At 37.5% G+C, this 20435-nt stretch overlaps 1 protein-coding gene across 3 annotated transcripts; it reads left to right on the top strand.

Annotated features, from left to right (window-relative positions):
• Positions 1-371: 371 nt before the first annotated feature.
• On the top strand, positions 372-18979 carry ttll10 (tubulin tyrosine ligase-like family, member 10). 3 transcript variants are annotated; one of them, XM_082145336.1, is made up of 12 exons: positions 372-699; positions 11112-11420; positions 12755-12857; positions 13183-13301; positions 13383-13503; positions 13663-13739; positions 13864-14044; positions 15200-15371; positions 15467-15607; positions 16051-16167; positions 17226-17319; positions 17593-18979. In XM_082145336.1, the coding sequence occupies exons 2-12, from the start codon at positions 11141-11143 to the stop codon at positions 18324-18326; spliced, it is 2139 nt and encodes a 712-aa protein (XP_082001462.1). In that variant the 5' UTR covers positions 372-699; positions 11112-11140; the 3' UTR covers positions 18327-18979. The 3 variants fall into 3 exon arrangements, with proteins under 3 accessions (XP_082001462.1, XP_082001463.1, XP_082001461.1); XM_082145337.1 differs by lacking the exon at positions 372-699 and adding an exon at positions 9963-10741; XM_082145335.1 differs by lacking the exon at positions 372-699 and adding an exon at positions 9963-10741 and having other exon boundaries at positions 11067-11420.
• The last annotated feature ends 1456 nt before the right edge of the window (positions 18980-20435 follow it).

Here is a 20435-nt window from a genome sequence, read left to right as displayed (position 1 = left end):
AGAGTTCGATGGGTGTGGGAATATGAACGGGGCAAAGGCCAGTTGCTTCTTGGTTTTACCCTTTCTGGTTGTAGAGGCTGTGTCTCCTTGCATGTCTGTATCAGAGGATGAGAAAGAAATTCTTAGTCTGTTTTAGAATAAACATGAATGGACTATTTCTGTTGAAATAGGAAAAGAAGGTGCAATCACTCAAAGAGAGATGACATCATAAACATACACAAAGCAGGTTGGGCGGGGGCAGGTGGTTAGAGAGGGCCCTCCGGGGCGGGACTGACCTATCATGGAGTTTGGGACACACCTGCAAGCGCTACAGGCTAAGGAGATTGGCTGCGGCATGAAAATTGCACCTGTGGGGGTGGAGGGGGCCTGTTACATGTAAAGCAAGCTCTTTACAAATTCTGTCTCTCTTCTCAAAGAGGTTAAACAGGTAGCATCACCTCGAGCTCCCGGCGACGAGCGTCTTCGTTGAGACAAAGACTTACCTGCTTTGCTACTCTGTTAGTTTCAACGCCCAGCGTCATGTTGGGAATCTGGTTTCCCGCCTCAAGATGGTCTCCTTCCTGGCTTTCGGGCTGCAAAAATCTTAAAGGGCGTCGTTCAGCCGAAGAGAGAAGAAAAGGACATGCTGGTGAAGCGGCGTAACTGACGCAGTGTGGTGTCTCTCTCGTATTTAGTGGATCGTGTCCCGAGGACGCAAGGGTAACTTTTTTAAAACTCTAACTTTTTTATATCTGTCATTTTGTATTGCGTGGATTGCTTGAGTTTTTGTTTGCTCTCGTTGTCCCCACCCTTAGTTTTGTTCCTGTTTGGTAGCAAACCATGTCATTGGTAGCTATATTTACAATTTGTACAGTACAAAGTAAAGAACTCAAGTGAGACAGAACAGGAAGGGGGATGTTTTTTAGTTGGTTGAGGGGTGCTCATAATCTGTATCAAATTCCAATCCATTTAAACAGAAAGAAAAAGGGAGCACAATAGACACAAACCGTCATTCCTTGACTGGATAAACCAGTTTGGGCAGGTAGAGGCAAACCGCCAGACTTGTCAAAGGGGATAAAGAGGGGGCTTAGGAGCCCTCTCTGCTTTTGCTAAAAAAAATAGCTTTAGATAGGACGCTCTGTAATATATAATCACTGACAAAAAAGGCCTACAGAAAAGCATTGTTGATAAAGAAAGAGGTTGTATTATTTCCCATTATTAAAAATATTTGTATCTCTTTTAAAGCTTTTGATAGAGATAAACTAACAAAAATAGCAGCATTTAGTTTGTATTTTTTTATCAATTGAAGTGTTGTGAAGATTAATTGTATTTGCTCTTACAATTGCTTGTAGTAAGGCTTGTCTTTGCATGTCTTTTTGGCATGATTTCAGAGGAAGCGAGACGATGATTGCTGTTTTGTCAGCTTCTGGTGCGAAAAGCAAACAAGTGGCTATTAGCTTATACGCACTAAGCTGTCGTCTGCTCTTTTATCCTTCTTTCTTGATAGTCACGATCGCTGCTTTAGATTAATAATAAGTCCTGTATTGACTTGACACAATCTTGATATTGTTTCTAAAGGCAGGCTTATGTTGTCCAGTCATTTCATTATTGCTGATAAATGTATTTTAAAAGAGCTTGTCTGCGGTGGAAAGAAAATGTCGGCTAGGCAGCACAATGGATGCACAGTGAGGTGGAGGGTTTTGATTGGTGGTTGGAAGAAAATGAGTCTGTTTCATTCCCTCATCTGAATGAGTCATTTGTCACAGTTCTATAACCTAGCCAGAGCATTATGAGAGTTAAGCTCTACCTGGGACAATGTGCAAAGGTAACAGATCTCCATGTTTGGAGGCCGATGAAGCCTTTATCACAGAGCCGTTAGTGCTGGAAGTGGGCAGCGGTTCTTGCTGTAGTGTTTGTTCCTCCGTGTGAGGGAAGAAAATGGCGTATTAATTACCGCGCGTGGGTGAGAGGTCACGGAAGTGCGGCACATTGAACTTGTGTACTTAAGAGCAGCAATCTGCCACAGTGCACATTCAGTATTTTCATGGGAGGCCATCTATTAGCAGGTGCGCATCTTTTTTTAGAATTTTTTTTAGGAGGTTGTTAACATGTTTAACATAATTATGCTGAAAAATGAAACGGGGTTCTCTGGAAATTCTGGATGACAGGGGAAATTACCACCTATTCCTGATATGCAAATTACCCTCATCCACTTCCTATTCCCATTCAAACTTAAGAAAAACATTTTGAGCAAGGAAACATGCCTTATAAAACAGAAAAGGAATAAATCTACTACATATTTCTCTCGTTACATGCACATCGTAGGAAACAACACGTCCATTTAAACCTGAAGAGCAATTAGAGTCGTCAGAGCGAGGCCCGCCTTTAAGTAAGGTTTAGGGTTTCCTCGTCTTTGTTCTTCACAAACTATTGATTAAGGCCAAGCCTAGTTTACCCCTCAGGTTGTCCATTTCAGTATGGAGTCACATTCCAACCAGGAGGGCAGGGTTACCTGATCACACCTCACTCTCAACCCAGAGACCAGTGCAGACAGCCAGGAAAAGTTAAACCTGCACCTGACGGCAGCTGAAATGTGAGGGAAAGATAGAGAAAAACAGAACAGGGGACACTTATTCTACCAGGAGGACAGTGACGATAGACGAGAACCCTCAAGTATGTGCTTAAAACGTTTTCTGCTTCTGACTTATTCTCTTTTCCCTCTCTCTCTTCTTCTCTTCCTCTTTCTTTCTTTCTTTCTCAGAAGGCCTGCTGCACTGGTTTATAATGCTGATGATTAACCAAATAGAGGCTGCGGTCTGGGAGAGCAGGTCTGCTTGGGCTTTTCATTGCATGGGTCCTGACTGAGCAAGAGGAAGCTGAAACCTTTTCAGGCACCTGCTGGAAATTTGAGATTTTTTTGTCTTTCTTTTCCCCCCTTACTTGCTTTTTTTTTTGTTACTTTACCAGGGTCCCTTTCACGACGGTAAGGTTACAGCCTCTCTCTCTAACCCTTAAGTTTGCACTCGCTCTCTTTCTATCTTTCCCTCCCATTCTCTTTTTTCTGCTCCCCCTCATTGCTCTGTTCATTTCTCTTTTTCTCACGAGATCTACAAATGTAGTTCTTTGTCACAATTCTTCAACCGTTTTTTGCTTTGTGGTAATTGTTTTGAATAATTAGTATGATTTTGTGTTTGTTCTTCTACTTTAACGGTTATAATAAGGTATTTGAAAACTACATCTATGACTTCGCAGTCATAAAAAAGTATGTTTTAGATCTAGTCTACTTGTATCTTATTATTCAAATCAGATCAGTAATTAATTTCGCCACCTTTGTCCGATATTTAGCCATTTGTGACAGAAAACATGTGTGTATCAGTATGCTAAAGATGGTGTTTCTCACTTTGTGTGCTACAAACGTTACTCAGTAAACAGGAAGTGTCTAGATCGACCTTCTCAATGCCGAATTTGGTCGCAGGTCAGTCCGGAACAACATTCCAGCTTGCTGTTATCACTACACATTAGCAATAGTCAACCCTTCCCACACTCGCTGTAATTCTGTTTATCTTAATAAGACAACTGGGGTTTTAGGTTTGTATGGACTGTGAGGATGAGCGAATCTTTCGACGCCACCCAGTCAGGCCTTTGTTGCTTTCAACGCAAAAGGGTTAGGTTTGGGTGGGGGGGCGCCGTTTAGCAGAGATGCATATTTTTTTCCCCTCTACATTATATTGTTAAAGCGAACAGCCCTCCCAGCCTGGCCATGATGTCAAATCAGACCAGTCAGAACAGGTTTGGGCAATTATTAACTGTCTTAGTGGCCCACTCTGCACTTCAGCTGCAGTTTTTTAGATGAACAAAGCCATGCGCCATACTAGCTCTACCTGTTTTTGAGCAGGTTATTTTGCTGGCATACCCCTTTGTCTGGGACAGTTGACTGAGTCAGAGCTGTTATCAAGCCGTGTTGATACTACATAGTTTCTGTGGTTGACTCCCCAACTTATGCCATTACAATCCGATTTTAAACGACACAAAGAATTGGATGCTTATAATACTGTTAACATTATGTTTTGGAGTGTTTCTGATGATAGCATTTGATATATTTCACTGGACTGAGATGTTTGTCACTTGTTAAGATTGATTTGGGTAGTCTTCTCCATCTTACGAGGCAGCATTGGATTTCATTACTTTTTCTAATACTGCCTGGTAATGATGATGATGGCTGTCCACGAACTTCAGATACAGAAATTTTTCTATCAGCGCCCTGGAAATATTAGCACTCATCGCTGGCACTTAGCAGCCATCTTACCGGACAGTGCTGGACTGTGTATCTGTTTTCTAACACTGTCTGGTAACGATGTTTGTTGGGTGACCTCATTACTTCAAGGGGAAGTGCTTGTGTTAGTTCACATAATGATATTAGTCTACATGCAACTTGACTATACATGTGCTTGTATGTGACATGATGAAGCTACAGAGGGAAAGGCTGTATTATCTTTATGTCAGCAATTCTTATCACAATGTTTGACAGCACTTGTTTTGTCTTTATTTCCACTGTTAGGATGAGAGAGCCACATGAGGGCATGTGTTTGTTTGACAGTTTGCTTAATGCGTATAGGCCACGTTTCCACAGAAACCATAACGAACTATCTGCACTTCCTGGTGTGGTCTTAACTACACTGTCCTAGAAAATGCCTTTTAGACAGTTTTTTTAATAGTGTGAAAACAACTAGCACATTGTTTAGTACACAAAACTATATATTTAATTCTATTACAATTACAAATTTAGAAGCAACGCTCAAAGTTAAAGTATCAGCAGTTAGAAAGTTCAAAATGTTGCATAAAGAGATGACCCTTTGCATGAAAAGTCTTTAGAAATGATCTTAATAAATGACTTGAAGGGGCTTTGTTTCTTTTTCTTCTTTTTTTGACGTTGTCCCATTTTGTGTTTCAGACGTCTGAACCGCACCCAGCCTTAGTTAAAGAATACCAGTCGGTTAAACCAGACCTGCTGAAAGTTTCGTAGTCCCCTCCCCCCCTCTTATGTTGAGTGTGGCTTTTGTGATAGCAGGCGAGCCGTGATTGGTCCAGCTCGTTTAACCTGCGTGGCACATCCTGCAACTGACACATGAGCTCAGCGTAACCATCCTGATAAAAATAGACATAATGACATCCTCAACTCCTCCTCTTCCTAGTCCCCCTCTCTTTCTTTTATCCCTGACTATATATTTTCCCACAGAAAATCATCTTGGCAAATGTCCATGTTAAACATGTCATTCAGTGGTAGAGTATCTTTATGAGTATCTTTTATGAGGAGCTTTACTTTGAGTAATTTAATTTACATTACAGGGAAATTTTCTGTACACGTAAATCCTAAACCATAATGACCTTTGCCACTTGTTTAGGGTACAGAAAGTCCTGTTTCCTTCATTATGTCATTAATGATGGTTGGGAAGAAGAAATGGTTGTATAGTTGCTTAAGTACTGAATGTTTGTTTAAGGTGGGTGAATTGACGCGCAAATACTGAACCACACCTATATTTGCTTGAATGGGGTACTTTTTTATTCTTCACTTATGTATGTATGTATGTATGTATGTATGTATGTCTAAAATGAACTCGTTTGTCAATCACCATCCCCCTTTTTTGTGTTTTTACTGCCCGTATTTACATAACTGCGTCATCTACAGTCCCTTAGGCCTTTTGAAATACACGCAGGTTGGCTGTATGTTTGTTTTAACAAAATAGTTTTATGGCATAAGCGAAACTGAGTGCTTTTCTGTACGTTTCATATTCTATTTTTATGTAAGTTAACACAATTTCCTCTTTATCAGGTGTCACAGAGCCAGGCCTGTTGATAGGCGTCTTACCAGACATGGTTAGATCTAATAATTTGTGTCTAATACTGTCTGGTAATGCCGTCCATCACACGCTAATGTCATCTTTTCCCTCTTGAAAGAATAACTTCAGTGTGCTTGAAAGAAGGATGTGGAAAATCTATCATTTTCCTATCTACATATGCAAATTAAGATACTGTCATGGTAACTTTTATCAAGACGCATGCAGAGTTTCATCGTTATGATGCAAACCAGAGCTATAACTCCCAACAGTCTTCACATTTGTTATTAATGGGCCATATTTTTTATATTTATGCTATATATGTAATTTTATAAGAAACTGTGAATCCTACACTGGAAGACTGGTATTTTGCAATTCTCTTCCATGTGTTATGAGTCAAAGTTTCTGCAACAAACCCTGCAAGTAAAGTAATTTGGCACTGGCAGGAAAGATATCTGGGACATGCACTTTTATGTATATTTTATGTTTTTGCTCGGTGTATATAGATGTTTCATGCGATTACATCAAAATTCTTCTGATACATACTGTAAACTGAGACTGTAGATGGAGGCTAGTATCCACATTAAATCAGAGTGTAGGCTAAGAAAAAAAACTATTTCAGAAATGTAAATTATAAAATGATTTTTGTCACTTGCTGCTGATTACCCAACACAACGATCCTCCAATGTCACCATGGTAACTAAATTCCACATGGGAAAAAAGCTCACAGTGTTCACTAATGGTATGTTGTCTAGTTTCTTTCCAACTAACCGTGCTGATTTTCAAATATGTGGATTGGAGCAACAAAAGTGAAAACTGCATCAATTAAAGTGTGTTGAAAGGTACAGAAATAATGAAAACAGTTCAGACTTCAATTGAGTGTGTCTGAGACATTTCTTTTGATTCTATCAGGTCAGTCAGGCATGTATTCAGCGGTCAGGTAAGGTGTATGTAAATCTGGGTCTGGCTCTGCTGCTGGCTTGGTCATTGTGTTCATGTGACTCCTCAGTGGGTCGACCGGAATGCCTGGCCTCAGAGCAAAGCAAGATCCAGTTACATGTGAACAGAGCTCCTTTTTAACTACCTCAATTTGCCCTGTTCTGCCAGGACCTCATTGTGTTGCTGTGGAAAGCACACTGCCAGTGAGGCCCCTGTCGTACTGAGGTGCAAGGACACCATGACAATGATATGTAAAAGAGCTTTTTACCTTCATGCACCTATGTACTCAAACGCAAACTACCGTGAGTGAATATATGAATGATTCCTTGAAGTTCAAATGTAAACTGACACAATGGCTCAATAAAGTTCAAATACAAAACCAACACAATGGCCTTTTATTTGCTATTTCTGTTATCTCTGAAATATTAGTCTGTCACGGACGGTTTTGTCTGCTGCTATAATGCAGCATTTGGCACCCAACTCTTTTATGAAATAAATGGTTATCTTTTGTCAGTTGTTAGTATAAAGGCCCATTCACACTAAGGACGAAAAGAATAGCAGAGTCCACATCACAATTATAATGATAACGTCACAGAGAAACGATGCTTTCAGAATTTCTTTTTTCCAGCTGGTGAAAAATAAAAACATTGACAGCCAATCAGAATCCATCCTGCTTTAAAAAACGTAGACATTTAAAGCATCAATGACAAAACTGCAGCTTTGGTGTGAACACTAATGTTGCCTTATATATATTTTGTGATCAGTTATAGTAGTAATACAGCAACTAAAAATAACCCTGTTCAGGATTATGATTTGTTTTTCAAAGAAGTCTCTTATGCTTGTCAAGGCTGAAATTATTTGATCAAAAATAGTACAATAAAAAAAACTATATATATATATATAATATAATAAGCTGATTTGGTGTTTAAGAAACATTTCTTATTATGATGAATTTTGAAAGCAGTTGTTAATGCAAATTTCCAGAGTAATTGCATTTTTGTGAAGTCACGTGGGTTTAGGGAGAGATCCTTTTGAGTGCAATCCAGAATTATAATTTATAGTTAATGGATGATATACATCCAGACAGGATCTGAAACGTTGTCAAGTGCTTTCAATTAGATAAATTTTTTTAAAGTTGCAAAGGTTACTATAAAGTAAGTTACACCTACAACTTGCTTATATAGTATAGACAGTATATCAGCATTTTAACTATTTAACCAACAGATACTTGGATAATCAAGGAAAGAAATGTGACAAATTCATGTTTGTTTGAACATTATTATAAAAGTGGATACAATGTAAAACAACAAAGTGTCTATGAACATTAAAGTGAGTTAAATGCGTCAAGTGAAAACAGAAAGAGATCCTGTCATCGCGTGACATCACAAGAGAATTCCACATTGCCGGAAACACTGGAGAATTCCAGCACTGGTCTGTGCATGTCAGATGTAGCCAAACTAGATTCCAACCAACAGAGGGTGAGATTAACCTAGGATTGCCAATGAAGTGGAATGGGCTGTCAAGATGAACACGTGTTTAAACGGCTGTGACATACAGTACCTTTAGGAAAAGTAGTAGTCACGCTGATAGGAAACTCCCCGATTCGTTTGCAAAGGGTTTTTACCACAACTCTAACCACCCATTCTCAGTTATTTAGATCATTCTGAGAAACTTGAGAGTTTGTTATACATCTAGCTGCTGGAGAGAGACTGTTCTGTGCTTCGTAAGATTAAACTTTGGGCCTCTTTACCTTTATTTATTTTATTTCATTAATGCTCCTCCTTGTACAAAAGAACAACGTCACCCCTCATTTGCTTCACTAATACAGCAGTTTGTCAGGTTCTGGTGACTGAGAAACAAGGAATGATGGCACAGCATGATGACAATAAGATGACATCAGTCTTTCACCAACTGTGAACAGCATGAAAATGCATTGTTTTTCCTGTCCACTCCTCCACACTCAATTGTGTCTCAAAGTTATGGTGAGACCCCCCAAAAAACTGACTTTTTTTCTTCAAAAACTACATGCATATAAACGACTTCAGTAGGCTACTTCCTGGTTTGTGGCAAAGATGAGGAATAGGACAGTCCACAAAAACAGATATACAGTCTCTCTCTCTCTCTCTCGCTCTCTCACACACATAGTCATAAGCAGATGGTGAACCAGGGGAGTTACATGGCTGTAAAACAAACCTGTTTTCTTTGTCCACCTACACAGCGCTCTGTACACAGCGTCTATCAGATTGCAGCCTACTGGCAAGGTGTGGCTGAAACCAGCAATGTACTCACATACTGTACATGACTACAAGCCACATCTGATGACATGAAGCCACTGCATTAAGAGCTTGTAGCTTTGAGTAAAAGACACAATCCAACACAATGTGATGCAAAATGTAATGTTTTGCTCTTTACACAATCGTTTTGTTTCTATAATATTACAAATTAGAAAATTAATTGAAATAAAAAAAATTGAAAATTAATATTTGTATTCATTGACCCTCATAATATAGGCTACCCTATTTTTTGCACAGAGAAACATGGGTCGCATTTTCTTTGGAAAGTTTAAACATTGATTTATAACTTCTTTATGCCTGGGATGAGTTCTTATTCTGCTAAAAAATAAAATTGTCATTATGTACATTACACACACACACACACACACACACACACATTCATATATATGTGTGGTTTAGGATCAGTTCCTTCCCTCCATGAATTCTTAATCACACTGGATTAACTCTACTCAATGAGCAAGACCAGAAACTATTGGGATTGTGTGGAAGCTGGTTTAAGCTAAATGAGTGTCAGGAGTGGGATTACAGTTAACTGCCACTGGTGTCTGGGTGTGTCTTACAGAGTCGGTTGTTATGAAGAGCAGTAATTTTCACACTTTCTAGGAGACACTCTGAAATGTAGTATATGTGGGAACTGACTAGCACCTCCGCATCTAAAACATGAAAAAATATCTGCATTCACATGATTAAAATACATAAATGGAGGTTCAAATCTCTCAGTCCACACTGAAAATGAGGGATTCAAAATCTAATTTAAACCCGGAAATAAACTGACAGTTTTAGAATTTTGAAACATTTTAAACAAAGTAACTTTACAATGTAAAATTACAAAGAAAATGTCCATGTCACTGAAGTAAATTAAGATTATCACATATTATGTAGTTATGTAACAAAAATGGAAAAGTTAAAGAGAAGCATTACAGTACTTGACTGTGCAAATACAGATCAAACATGTGTTGTCTAATGCAACATAATATGGTTACACACAATTAGAATTTCAATAAGTCTGTTTAGCGTCTTTCTTTCTTATTAAGGTAACTGCATAGAGACAGGTGTGTTTGGGCTTGATATTTATTGAGGTTTTGTTCTTTGTTTGACGTTTTACCTTTGTGTTATGTTCATGACAACACAATCCTGAAGAAAAAAAACATACAGAGACAAATAGGCCTCAATAAGCTGAGCAATTAAAACCATTGTCTAATATCTTTTTATGGGACATTGATCCATTTTGAAATCAATATTAGCTCCAATTTCCATGTTTTACACCTAATTGAACACAATAGCTTAAAAGAGATCAAATAAACAGCATCAGTGCACACCATTCATTGTGGTTGAAAATGCGCTCTCACATTACTGTAATGTCAAAACAGTAATCTTTAAGACGATTAATAATGAATGGTGTTCGGTTGGAAACACTGAGAATCATTTCCTGGAGTGATTCTTTTGTTCTGAGATTCTAGCCTCCAGTAGTAGCTGTTGCTAAGACACCCATTTCCTAGGTAACAAGCAGTTGTTTACATTGGCCTGGCTAGTTTGAGTTAGCATGCTCCAAAAGTCTCTTAAGTACATGGACTGAATAAACAATGTTTGCTGCCATATCATTAAATCACAACCAGTTTAGATGTTCCAAATGGAGACAGCAACTTTTTAAAAGAGGAACGGAACAATAAACATTTTGTAATCTCCAAAATCACAGTAAGTTGAATAAAAAATGTATTTACTAAATTCAAAGTAGCTGCTAAGCTAATCCACCGTTGCTAAAAAGCAGTATTTAAACATTTTTCCTTGGTTATATGTAATGTGTTTTCTCCATTTTTTAATCGTATGTGTTGAAAATCATAAAAATCAATGTATTGTTTTGCCAAAATAAGTGTTACCGCTCAAATCGTTCTTTGGTAGCCTAACGTTACAGCAGTTTCAAGGTTATTTTCTCAAGCAATTCCAGCGACCAATAAATACCAAGTTGAAACGTAGCCAAGCATATCTGATGTTGCTGTTTTCTGGATCACTGGCTCTACAGAGGTCAGTCGGGCACTGCTGGGCAAATCCCTTTTCTTCTCCATAGATCTGGGCTGGTAGGGGGGAGTGACCGTGATGTCATCTGAGAGCCGGGTTGAGCCCCGTCAGCACAGAGAAGAACCAGGTGCTGGACAGAGACAGGACACACAGCATGTCCGTGGATACACACAGCAGACGATGAGCGGCCTGGGCCAATCAGACGAGGAGGAGAAGGGCAGCCAGCTAAACGCTGGGGCAGAGGTTGTGGTGCCACAACATGTGAATGAGGCTGAAAGGCAGAAGGAGAAGAGCAAGGAGATAAGGAGACGGGCCGCTCAGATGCACAGAGTAAAACATCTGGATGCAGTCCCGCCAGGTGTGTGAGATTATTTGTGTTTTTTTTAATATAATATATAGATGGATGGAGATGTTTAGATGTCATAGATTCTGTACTGCAGTTTGTTTATTACTTTACTTTCATTACTTATTTTAGATGTCACTGCACTATTAAATTCATTCATTCAATGAGCAAATGTTGTCTGGTAATAAGGGGATACAGTGAGTAACGTTAGTATCTGGCTGATCATAACATGGCTGCTCCCATGAGGTGACAAACTCCACATAAAAGAAAAATGCTTTTAGGTTACTGATATGACTGGAATCTTAAATAAATACATTATAAGTATTATTCAATTATTTTTATCTATCACTTGTTTAATAAGGAAAAGATACCTCCTATAAAACACTTGGAATGCAGTCTTATAATTAATATTTGCCGTAATTATAATTTTAATAAGTATAATTTTTTTATTAATAATAATAATAATATATTTTAAAATAAATATTATTATAAAAATTAATTTCAATGCTTTTGAAATATCTAATGCTTGAGATCAGTGGAAAAGTAATAATACTTCTGTTTAATAATTTACATAAAAACAAATGTAACTAATTTGAATATACTGTAGTATTGTTGTTAGTATTGATACGTTTTGAAACATATCCAGTCAAAAATGCCATTTAGTGATATGAAGTCAAAACATTTATTTATATCTACAACTTGTTAATAAGTAAAACATTATACCTAACGCAGTATTTTATTTTAATTATGATACAATAATTATAATTGTTGTTACCATTGTCATTAGCATTATTATTATACCAATAAATCATTAAATTGAAAAAAGTAATAATGGTTCAGAATAAAAACCTTTTAACCAAGTTGTTTTGGATGGGATATTTTTGATAGATCCATTCATGAATAAACAGTATTTTGTTTTTTAACAGTGATTTTTTCCCTTTAACAGTGTTTAATATACTGGTAGTATTGATAGGTTCTAAAACAAAAATATATAAAGAGGCCACAGTACTTGTAGAATGACTTCTGTAAAATGGCTCAGTGCCAACAAACAAACTAGACAACATGATACAGGGTTAAGTCTAGTCAGACGTGCACTCGCGGGTCAGGAAAAGGAGGTGAGATTAATTTAACACTTTGTTGGATCAGGTGTCTCCCACTAGTCCAACTCTGATCCGCCCCCAACTGACGCACGTTATGACACTCACCATTCTTACAAGGGTCATTGCCAATTTTCCAACCATCTTTTCATTGTATGTCTCGATAAATAATGTAAAATATAGCCCATGTATTATTTTTAATTGTTTAGAAACTGAAGTTCACTTAGTTTGTATTTCTTTGTGTATGTAAAGGTTCAGTGAGCAACTCATTTGTTGAGGACAGAGACAAGCGGCCTGAAGATCCACGGGGCCCCGGACCCTTCTTCTTCTTTGGGGGGAGCAATGGGGCCTCCATGTGAGTATATAAAAAACCTTTGACCAGGGTGTTTTGGATGGAATATAGTGTGTGATTTGTCATGTGTTATACATGATTTGCAGAAATCAGTTCAATTTGACTAAATGAAGTGTGGACACTGCAGTTTTGGTGTTTTTCTTGGTCTTTCTTTGGCCTTTAGTTTGGATTGGGTCCTTGAGAGGCCTACAACCATATAATCAATATATATACATACCAGTGGCTTATGATAAATAAAGAAATAGACAGATTTTCCACTTCTTGAGAATCTATCACACCATTTTTAAATCCTTTCAAACATGATATCTTGGTTTGATCTGATATTTAGAGTTGTTTCATATTGTGAGGGTCGAGGCTGGCAGCGCATATTTGACAAAACCAGGACGGACTACAAGCTCAAGTGGTGTGAAACTAAATCACCTGCTACCTACAACGGCTTCAAAGCAGGTGATCTACGTTTCATTATGTCAAGATCACAGCAATCATAAACAAAACATTCTACACTTTGTCTGTTTTATTTCCTTACAGGTGGCCAATTGCTTTACCAGATACCCAATAATAAGGTCTTGACCACTAAGATTGGCCTTCTGAACAGCCTACGGGAGTATGACAGAGTCAGCAGCAAGGTTAATTATGGATGTGGAAACAGGTTAAAAATGAATTTACTTTTTGATAGTACCAGTTACACAAATCTTTGATAGCATTTTCAGAATATCAGTCATGTTTACTTTACTATATGTTACCACTGAAATATTCTTCTTTTATCTAACTGCCGCATTTACATATACAATATTTTTACATGTTGCAGGAGGATGAAGCTTGAGGACTTCTTTCCTGTCACTTTCCGTATGGATATGAAGGATGAGAGAGAAGCTTACTTTGAAGGCACGACTACGTGTTATAGAGATACAGACAGAAACAGTAGATAAAGATATACTGTTGAAACCATATCTTCAGTACTTCATCATCAGTGAGAGTCTAATGAATGTAAAATTGATGTGGCCTTTAGGAATATGCAATGATAAATCCAGAATGTGGATCTGCAAGCCGACAGGCCTTAATCAGGGCCGTGGTATTTTTCTACTGCGGATGCCAGAAGACATCACAGCATTCAGAGAACGACTGCAGAACACAATAGAGAAGAACAGGAAGTCGCCTTTCAATTCGCCACAAGCTCTGATTGTCCAACGGTAAGTATAGCTGACAATTTTAAAAGATCACATGTTTTAATTATATGTAATCATGCTGTGAATCATGGCCTTAGTGTCCTATAATCCTGCTAAAATTCATGGACAACGCCACAGGTATCAATCAAAAACAGCTTGATGTCTACATGCTATTTTTTAAGTCAGAAATCAGGCAACATTACAAAATACAGTAGTTGTGCCACAGAGTAAGCTAACGTGCATCTTGTACTCTGCCGGGAGGCTGTGATCAGGGCTAGTTTCTGTTATGCTAGCTCGGCGAAACTGCAAAGACTATTATTTTATTATTGAGGTTGTTAGAAATGTAGCTATATATATGCTTCATTAGCGACTGTTTCTATGGACCACTTAGACATAAATATTTCTATAAGCCATCCGCCATATTGGAACGCTCACCGTGACTTTCTACCCGGATCTGTTCACGTCCTCAGACTCGAATTTTTGTGTTTCTATCAACACTATCAATGCCGAAATGAAACTGCAGCAGTCAGGTGGTAAAAGTAAGAGCTCTGTAAGTTGTTTACAACGCTCATTGTTATTGTAATGTCATGTGCTTGGAGACATGAGGTTATTTAACACAGTCTCTCGTGATGTTTTGCAGACTCTTCTGTGCGCGACGCGTTCATGTGTTTTGAAGGAGGCGTGGCTTTGGAGACACTCTGAAGGGAGGGTGGGATCTCATGCTTTTAAAGCTAGCTTGCTATTGCTAGCCTCTCCGAAATTGCCTTCCCTACCTTTAAATCTCGGCTGAGGCTTCGTAATGCTGTGGCATCTTGGAAAACTCAATGATTTTTACTGTGAGTAACGACACGTTGACCGTTCCAAGATGGCGGACACATCGACGTGTGTGGAGCAGTCGAACGTGGCATATACGTATACATACCTACCATGGTTAGAACAGCATGGCAAGCAATTTGCCACTGTAGTAAAGGATGCACAAAATTAACACAATAATTAGTAAATAAATAAATATTAAATCTTTGAATATATAATAATTAAATGTATATTTATTAAATATTATTTATTAAATTATTAATAAATACCTGATACATATTCATGTTAAACTGAGTATACTGGAATGCATTTTTAAAAAGCGTAACCTTAATCAGTACAAATAAATGTTCTTCTGATTATTTTAAGGTACATCGAGAACCCTTTGCTTCTAAAGGGCCGGAAATTTGATGTGCGGTCATACTTTCTAATTGCTTGCACCTCTCCATACATGGTGTTTTTTCGCCATGGTTATGTCCGATTGACATGTAACCTTTACGACCCCAACTCTGACAATATCACGGCCCACCTGACCAATCAAGTAAGGCAATGTGTTTATTTAAAAGACTAATTAATGTTAATATCTATATGCTTGTTTTTAGGCTTTACGATACTACAATTTGTCCTTTGTTGCAGTACATGCAGAAGCAAAACCCTCTCTACAGCCTGCTAAAAGAGGAGACCGTTTGGTCCATGGAGCGCTTCAATACATACATTAATGAGACATACATGCTGCCAAAGGGTCTGCCCAAAGATTGGGCTCTGGGTCCTTTCGCAGTGAGTTTGATCTTTTTTCACACATCAAAGAGGCAATATCCTTAAAATATTTCTATAGATTTATATAATAAGTGATAATCAAAAAGATCAAGTGAAAATATCTGTTAACCTGATTTAGTAGGAAGATCTACATGTAGGCTATCTTTCAAAGTACTGACTGCATGTAGATTTATTCAAACTACTTGAAAGGATGCAGATGTCCTGTTGTCATGGTAACAATGGTTTTGGGAGTAGATGAAATATTAAAAGGGAAGCTCATCAAATTTATTGAGAAAGATGAAACTGAATAGGAAAATAAAGATGTGGTAAATTAAAGGCAGTATTTTATCTCGGAGCTCAAAACAAAATTTTATTTTTGACAGGTGAATATGAACTCTAAAACAGAGGAACAACATTTCATTTGAGCTTTCAGTAACTAAACTAAATGTTTTGTCATTCTGCAGAAAAGGATGCAAACTGTCATCATGCAGTGCTTTCAAGCTGTCAAAGGCAAGCTGGACTGCAAACTTGGTTACTTTGACCTAATTGGCTGTGACTTCATGATTGATGAGGATTTCAAGGTGAGACACAAAGAGTGTTTATTATAGGGACTTCAAGAATGGAAATGTGTGTGTGTTGGAAGCCTGACAGGCTTAACGGAGTCAGACACAGGAGATTAGTTTTAGAATTATCCACCGAATGTGCTAAGACGCATTACAAACATAAAGTCTTTATTTATCTCTTCTGTAATCTAATCCTCTTTAGTTTCTTCAAGACAATTATGATACAGTTTTTAATGCTGGCATGATTCTCTGGAAACATGATGTTCAGAGGCCAGTTTTGTCCCCCTATGGAGCATCCTAAATTCAATCCCTGCCAAGCAGTTGCCAGGCAACCCGTGTACTGTCAGCGTAAACATGCGTTCCCAGGCCAGGCACATTCTGGTCTCCAGGTTACCAGATCATGGATTCACACATAACAACCAACAACATTTATATCGGAAGATATTACACAGCATACTTATAAAATAAGACTATAACAGTACCTTAAAAGCCTTGCATTGAAATATTTACACTGAACATTTCTTCCTCAGTGAGATGTGTACGTGTTTCACACTCAGTGTCAGTGTTTAATCTTGTCATACTGTTTCCTCTGCACTGATCACAAGAAAAAAAAAAATGTTTGTTGTTCATATTTGTGGTTTAGTCGATATATTCATTTACATATTTTACTGTAAAATGAGTATAGCAATTTGAGTAGGGTAAGACTGCCATCTACTGTTAAAAGTGTGTCTCAGAAAGTAAACTGTAATGTGTTGCAGGGTTTTTGTTGGTACTCATAAGGACAAAGGGTGACATGTAAACGAATTATTTGAATGTATTTGATCAAAAATACAGAAAAAACTGTAATATTGTGAAAAATTATTACAATTTAAATTAATGGTTTTCTATTTTATATACTTTCAAATATAATTTATTTCTGTGATGCAAAGCTGAATTTTCAGCATCATTACTCCAGTCTACACTGTCGACAACAAAATGTTTTCCTTACAGAATTATGGTCACCTTAAGAAAAGATCTTGTTTGTAACTTTGTAACCTGAGAAGTCTTGATTGTGATGTGGTGGTTGTTTTGGGCAGGTCTGGTTGCTCGAGATGAACTGTAACCCTGCCCTGCATACTAACTGTGAAGTACTGAAAGATGTGATACCGCGGACAGTCACTGAGACACTTGGTGAGCTATTTGTTTCACTAAATAATCACTCAGAATGCATTAAATATATTTAATCCAAACATTCATATTCAGACAATTATGTGCAAACAAATGTGTTTTAAAATACAATGTATCAACAGTGTGAAATTTCATGCCATTCTTAATGAGCTAAAAAAAAAGTTGTTCTAGTTTGTTAAAATAATGTGTGAAAGCTGTGAAAATTGCTTCTGATGATACATGATTAAAAAAATATGTGACAACACGTGTTGTAGATGTGATATCCTTTCATTTCAGACCTTTCTTTGGAAATCTTTAATAAGTCTTGCTGTGGACTGAAACTGCTTCCACTAAACAGTCGAAGAGAGTTTAAATTGCTGTATGGTGGTGAGACTGCAGCCATAACCAAACAGAGGCAAAACAAAACCACCGGGCCCTTCTTGACCCTCCACCCGAAGAGCTGCTCCACCCACGATAACACAGATAAAACTGTTGCCTTAGAAACACAAACAGGGAAATCAACTAAGAGGTACAGCAAGTGTTCTGAAACTCAAGCCAAATTTCCTTTCCCATCCACCGCCGTCCACTCTTCCACTGTTTTGTCCAGTACCAGCCCACCTTCACAGCAGCCTGTGGAGTTACCAATGAAACAACATTCAACAGTAGCAGCTATATCACAGGTTGCAACATCCAAAACTCAAGAAACAAACCAGCCTCGACCATACCAGTCCAGACCTGTCCGTGCACGTGTGGAGTTGCATCTCAGCAAGTGCAGCTGGCATCAACCTGCAGTGATATCCAACCTTAAAGTGCCTCCACAACCGGTGAGAAGTGCTGTCATGTCATTGTCTACACCAGCCCTGAGCAAAGGCTCAAACCCCACACAAAGACTTGGAACTCAAGGCTGGCAGACAGACAAAGTTATGAGTTCCAACCTAAAGATGTCCAAGATTCAATTGGCTGAGCCATACTCCCTCCACACTGTGGGGACAGAAAAGAAAGAGCCCCAAAAAAAGAAAAAAGGAAGATGACACTGCACTTTTACATCAAAAGAGTTATTATAAGGGCTTCTTCTCAAAATAATCAGAATTTGCTTCTGCTCATGACTAATGTTGTTCCTCTTTGCCGAAGCATCATGCTCATTTAAACTGATGCTCCTGATTATTATTTACGTCACCCATTTATACATCATCTATCCTCCCTCATACCCCTCAAAACTCTTGACTTTGCTCTGTGGAAAGCAAAATGAGTTAAACTTATTAAAATGCCAAAGCTGCTGTTTTCCAAACAATAAAAATGCATGGTAAATACTGAGTCTGACTAAAGTCTGTGCAACTACTTTATTTACTATATATACCCTACCTTTTAAAAATTTGGGGTTGGTAAAATGTATAAATGCTTTAGTCACTTATGCTCAAGGCTGCACTTATTTGGTAAAAACCGTAATATTATAAAATACTATTACATTTTAAAACAAATGTTTCTATTTAGAAAATGTAATTTATTCCTAAGAGGACAAAGCTGAGTATTCCATTACTCCAGTCTTCAGTCTAATGTGCTCAAGAAACATTTCGTATTATTATCAATGTTGAAAACAGTTGTGTTGCTTAATATTTTTGTGGAAACTGTGATAAAAAATTTTTAGGATTCTTTGATGAATAAAAGTTCAAAAGAACATTGACATTTAAAAAAAATAAAAATAAAAATTTATATATATATATATATATATATATATATATATATATAAATGTAGTAATTTACTTCATCCTTGCTTCATAAAAGTATTAATTTCTTTAAAAACAAATCTTACTGACCCGACTATATTACAGAAACAATCCCCTTAACTGTCACCCCCCTTTTTGAGCATAGATGTAAAAATGCACTTAAAGGGTTAGTTCACCCAAAAATGAACATTAATTACTCACCAACATGTCATTTAAAACCCACTAGACCTTTGTTCATCTTAAGAACACATATTAACATATTTTTGATGACATCACAAAAATAACGACGGCTTCTCTTCCGTGTCAGTCTCTGATGCTGTTCACGTAGTAAACACAGTGCAGCGCTTCCGGATTCTACGTCAGAACGCAGGCTCAGTATTGGCTAGTTCCTGCGTCAGCATCACACGCATACGTTGAGGTGCTCACGTTAACAGCGTCAGCGTCTGACACGGAAGAGAAGAAATTGTTGAATAAAGTTGTTATTTTAATTTTTTTGCACACAAAAAGTATTCTCGTCGCTTCATAACATTAAGGTTGAACCACTGTAGTCACATGGACTGCTTTAACAATGTCTTTACTATTCTGGGCCTTGAAAGTGGTGATTGCATTGCAGTCTATGGCAGGGTCAGAAAGTTCTGGGATTTCATCAAAAATATCTTAATTTTGTGTTTCGAAGATGACAAAGGGTTTGGAATGACACGAGGGTGACAGAAATGACCTTTTTTGGTGAACTAACATTTTAAATCTAAACAAATGGTTGTAATTCATGAATACAGATTATTGCTGAAGTGAAAGTACTTCATAAAGTTTCAATTCACTGCAAAGCAAATGTACTGTACTAAACATTTTTTATACAAAATATATGTATTTTTTTATATATATTTCTTACTCTAAAAATGCTATAAAATCAAAGCCATATGTCTAACCAAGATGTGTTCCAAATTTGAAGTTTATATCACAAAAATGTAAGTTCCCATGAGATGTTGTTTAGGCGCTATAACAAAAATAAAACAATTGATATGCATTCTCCTGCACAAATTAATACATTTCTGTCACTATATCACTTATATGCCAAATATGGAACCTTGAGTCTCAAACCTTTCCAATGATATGTGTTTTGTCAAGATTAGAAAAGTTTGGATTACAAGATAGTGCAGTGAATTTTGTAATATGAAACATGACACGGCTAGCAGGACAGTTAAGGGGTTACGGTTTGAACCATTGCTCAAAATAAATTCAAAACAACACCACTAAACTAACACATCTTTAAGCTGTGAAGAAAAATGCTAAGCTGCTTTTTTTGGGGGGGAGGTTATGTGTTATCTAGTGTCACATAGTAAGGCAGTATCATTTCATCTTTCACATACTGACACAGCATGAAGAATGAAGCATAGCGCTCCTGTTCATAACCATCAT

The sequence above is a fragment of the Leuciscus leuciscus genome, assembly GCF_965113295.1.
Source record: "Leuciscus leuciscus genome assembly, chromosome: 18".
In the NCBI taxonomy this organism is placed as follows: domain Eukaryota; kingdom Metazoa; phylum Chordata; class Actinopteri; order Cypriniformes; family Leuciscidae; genus Leuciscus; species Leuciscus leuciscus.
This window is presented reverse-complemented; position numbering and strand designations above follow the sequence as displayed.